Raw genomic sequence first — 3702 nt, forward strand, 5'->3', positions numbered from 1 at the left:
TTTTTTTTTTTTTTTTGCTGAGAAACTAGTTGTGGATGCAAAATATTACGTACACCCATCAAGAATTTCAAAAATAACATGTCCGCTCTGGTTGTCTTTCAGTTTCGATAATTTTCAAAATGATAATTGTGACTGTAGATGCAAAATATTACTCATCTTTTTTTTTTTTACTTCAATTACTCATCTTTTTTTTATTCTTAGTGTTTTGTTTTCTTTATATCAAAGGTTATTTGCCATGAGTGCAAGACATTCTAGGTGTGGGACTTTGAATCTACAACTTTTACTTCAGACTTCATACTAATGGTGTGCTGATTTGACAAACTTCGCTGGAAAGGGCAAAAACATGATAGATTGATTTATTGATGTACACATACAGTATTTGCATTTCACCTAACAAAAGCACAAGAGAATAAGAGATCAAGACTAAAGAATAGTGAACTACTTTGTGTATGCAAACAAAAAGAATAAAAAAAAAATTATATAACTTTATCTCTATGATTTACACATGCACGCAAACAAAAAGAATAAAAATAAATTTTTATTTTTTTATATAATTTTATGATTTAGGTTCTATCAACTTTATCTTTAATAGAACTGTTACTTTGTTTCATGTGTAATTTTTTTTTTTCAGCCTAAAGTTATATAAATTAGGGGCTCACTTGATCCGATTATATGTAAAAATATGTTTTAGTTCATGTAAATGATTAAAGCACTAATAACATATTTTGTAATTAGTTAGGTGATGACACCTTTTTCCCCAAGTTTGATTATTCCAAATGATAATATTTTTGCTTTAAATTATTTATATATTTGTTTCTCGAGTTTCCTGAAAATCACCATATTTTTGGTGGTTAGTATACTAATACTTTTTAAATTATAAATAAAAATGAAAATTTGATAACTTATGTATGTTAACAATTTTATTTAGCGTTTCTGTAATGTAATTCGAAAGATATACACACGACATAATGTTTTCAATTTGTTTTCTTCTAATTATGACCTAAATAAATAGAAACCTAAATAGAGTTAATCTTATTGCTTTTGACTGTACAAGTAGAATCATTAGTTGTTTCTTGTTTTAAATTAATAAAGGATATGATATGTTTTTCAAACCACAATTCATTCCATATGGAGTGAATGAAACAGCAGGAGACATGGCGAACAACCGTCCCCGACATGCAAGCTGGTCAAAATGATATGACAAAAATATCCGAAACAGGTTAAGCATACTAAACAGCGGAGGCCTGCCACTCTATAGACGAAGATGGAATCACTCGATAAATGATCTTTGTTTGAATTTTTTATAAAACAGTTTTGCATTCATATGTAACAAACGTTTTTTTTTTCTTTTAAATAGAATTAAACATTAATTCAAAAAAATATGTATATTCATCTCAAACCTCTTGCTTGAACTAAGCCCTCCTTGTAGCTCTAGTGAGATTGTTTTTGACGAGAACAGCTAGGTTCTTTAGAACTCTACATTTCTTGTCTTTAACGCTTTTAACTTGCTGCAAAATTTAGCCAGTCCTCCGAGAGTTTTTTTTGGGGTATAATATGAATATCCACCAAATCGTGTGGTTACATCATCAGATGAAGGAGATTATTTTGTGTTTACAGTACGCGGATTTGCAACGTGAAAATATAGACGTTTTCAATTTCCAAAGATTTGGTGCATTTCCAGTCAATAACAACCGCAAACACATCTCTATACTGTCAGCAGAATAGCTGAGCTATGTCAAGTTGTTACAATAAACATGAAGAGCCTTAAAATAATCCCGAAAAAACTCTTTTGAGAGGATTGGCTAGCTAATAATTGTTGCAGCAAGATAAAAAAGCTTTTGGAAGGCAAGAAAGCTAGGATTCTAAAGAACTAAAATGAGAGCTTAGTTCAAAGTGAGAGGTTTGAGAATTGAGACAAATCTTGTTTTGTTTGCTTAAAAAAATAAACAGCAAACAAGAAACAACTAACAATTCTACATATACAGCTGAAAGAAACCATTAAGATCAACTCTAGAAAAAACCCGCAGATAATAAAGACCACCCATCGTTATCATTATTATAGACTAACCGAAGCTAAAACTCATATACTTGGCAAAAGCCGAAAGAACAAATAAAACGAAGCTCAATGTATTAGTAGGCGCTGCGTCACTAAAAAAGTAACAACACAGACCCTTGTAGGATCGAGCTTGAACACCAATAAAGTCTATCTCAAAGCAAGACCAAACTAATCAACTGAAAAGCAAATAAAAGAACCAATTTAAACACACTTGGGGACAACAAATCAGATGAAGATTTCCACTTGATTGGGTATACAGGGGCCATTGCGACCGAACATTTCCCGGTTGGTTCATGGAAGTTGCGTTGGAGCCTAAGGTATCCGCCTTCTCCCCATCCTGGTCCCCATGAATTACGAATAAGCCAGTAGTCTCCTTCGTCTGATGATGTTCCATACCCCACGATTATCACATTATGGTCTCCCCCCAAATTACTACATGGTCCTTTATACACACCCTGAGAAAAAAAAACCAAGAAAATATGATCACAACTTCTTAATATTGGGTTTTAAAGATTAAAAAATCAAGCATTTTGGTGCCAGCAGTGTCAATTGAAATTACTGATGTGTAGTCGCTCATGTTTGCTGCTGATGTCATAACAGTAATAGGCTGATGAGCAACAGCTTTCTTCAAAGACATCTCATCATTTACTGGAACAACCTCACGACCATTAATGGTAACAACACGAGTGGCAGGCATCTGCATAATCAAAACAGAGATGAAAAAAAAGATTAGTTGAAATGCTAAAGACAAATGGTAGAATCAAGTTACCAAAATTGAGTTTAAAAATAAAAGATCATCATCTATGTTTGGTTTTTCACAAACCTCAATGGCCTTGCACGCTGCAGTATCATTGCCAGTGTAAGGATAAACTTCATCTGTTACTATACCATCGTTGCTAACAATGAAGTCAAAAGCCCATACTGCTCCACCTCCAATATATCCAAAGTTGTCGGTCCTGTCACAGTCAAGGAGTTCTTGTTCCGACAAAGATATCAATTCTCCGGTTGTGATCTGGTTTATACTTTCCACCGCTCCAGTCGCGGCAAACGCCCAACAGCCTCCTACATATTTATCAACCGCTAATTATATCTCAACCACAATGGCAATATAAAATCAAAATAATGCCAAGAAAAAATTAAAATCATACCACAGTCTCCTTGTGTTTTGACTCGTGGAACCACTGCTCCTCTCTTTCTCCAATCGACTTCATCAGGCAAAATATCTCCTTCTTTGTACTGATACCTCAACGCTACATCTGATACGCTCTTCTTGTCCATCTTTCCTCCTAAGTAAATAGATCGAAACTCATCAGCGGTCAGGTCTGAAAACTGGTTCAACCCACGTTGGCAACTGTGGTTCGGATCCGAGTTGTGTTCTTTAATGCGTTTCAAGTTGTCTTTGAAGACTATGAACCGTCTCTCCTTCTCTCCAAGACCGTTATAGTTCTTCCCATTCTCCACAAGCCAGTGCTCGAACATCTCCGCTTCATTCCGCTGTGAATTTGTTGCTGTTATGCCGCCGAAAGACAATGAAATTATTAACACCAAGAGGGTCAAAAAAGCTAGGTTTATAAAACTTATAGTCGTTGCTCTTCTGCTTTTCTCTTTCTTGTTTTTTTATGTTTCACTTGATATTTCTGGAACTG

The 3702-nt window shown here is 34.4% G+C and overlaps 1 protein-coding gene across 1 annotated transcript; it reads right to left on the reverse strand.

Moving 5' to 3' along the window:
- LOC104698802 (probable cysteine protease RDL3) lies at positions 2209–3670 on the reverse strand (the record flags this gene model as incomplete). Its single annotated transcript, XM_019246298.1, has 4 exons — positions 2209–2511; positions 2616–2753; positions 2880–3118; positions 3205–3670. Coding segments are annotated over 4 exons (1146 nt in total), but the record flags the coding sequence as incomplete, so codon positions are not given.

This window comes from Camelina sativa, chromosome 6 (genome assembly GCF_000633955.1).
Source record: "Camelina sativa cultivar DH55 chromosome 6, Cs, whole genome shotgun sequence".
NCBI classification, from domain to species: domain Eukaryota; kingdom Viridiplantae; phylum Streptophyta; class Magnoliopsida; order Brassicales; family Brassicaceae; genus Camelina; species Camelina sativa.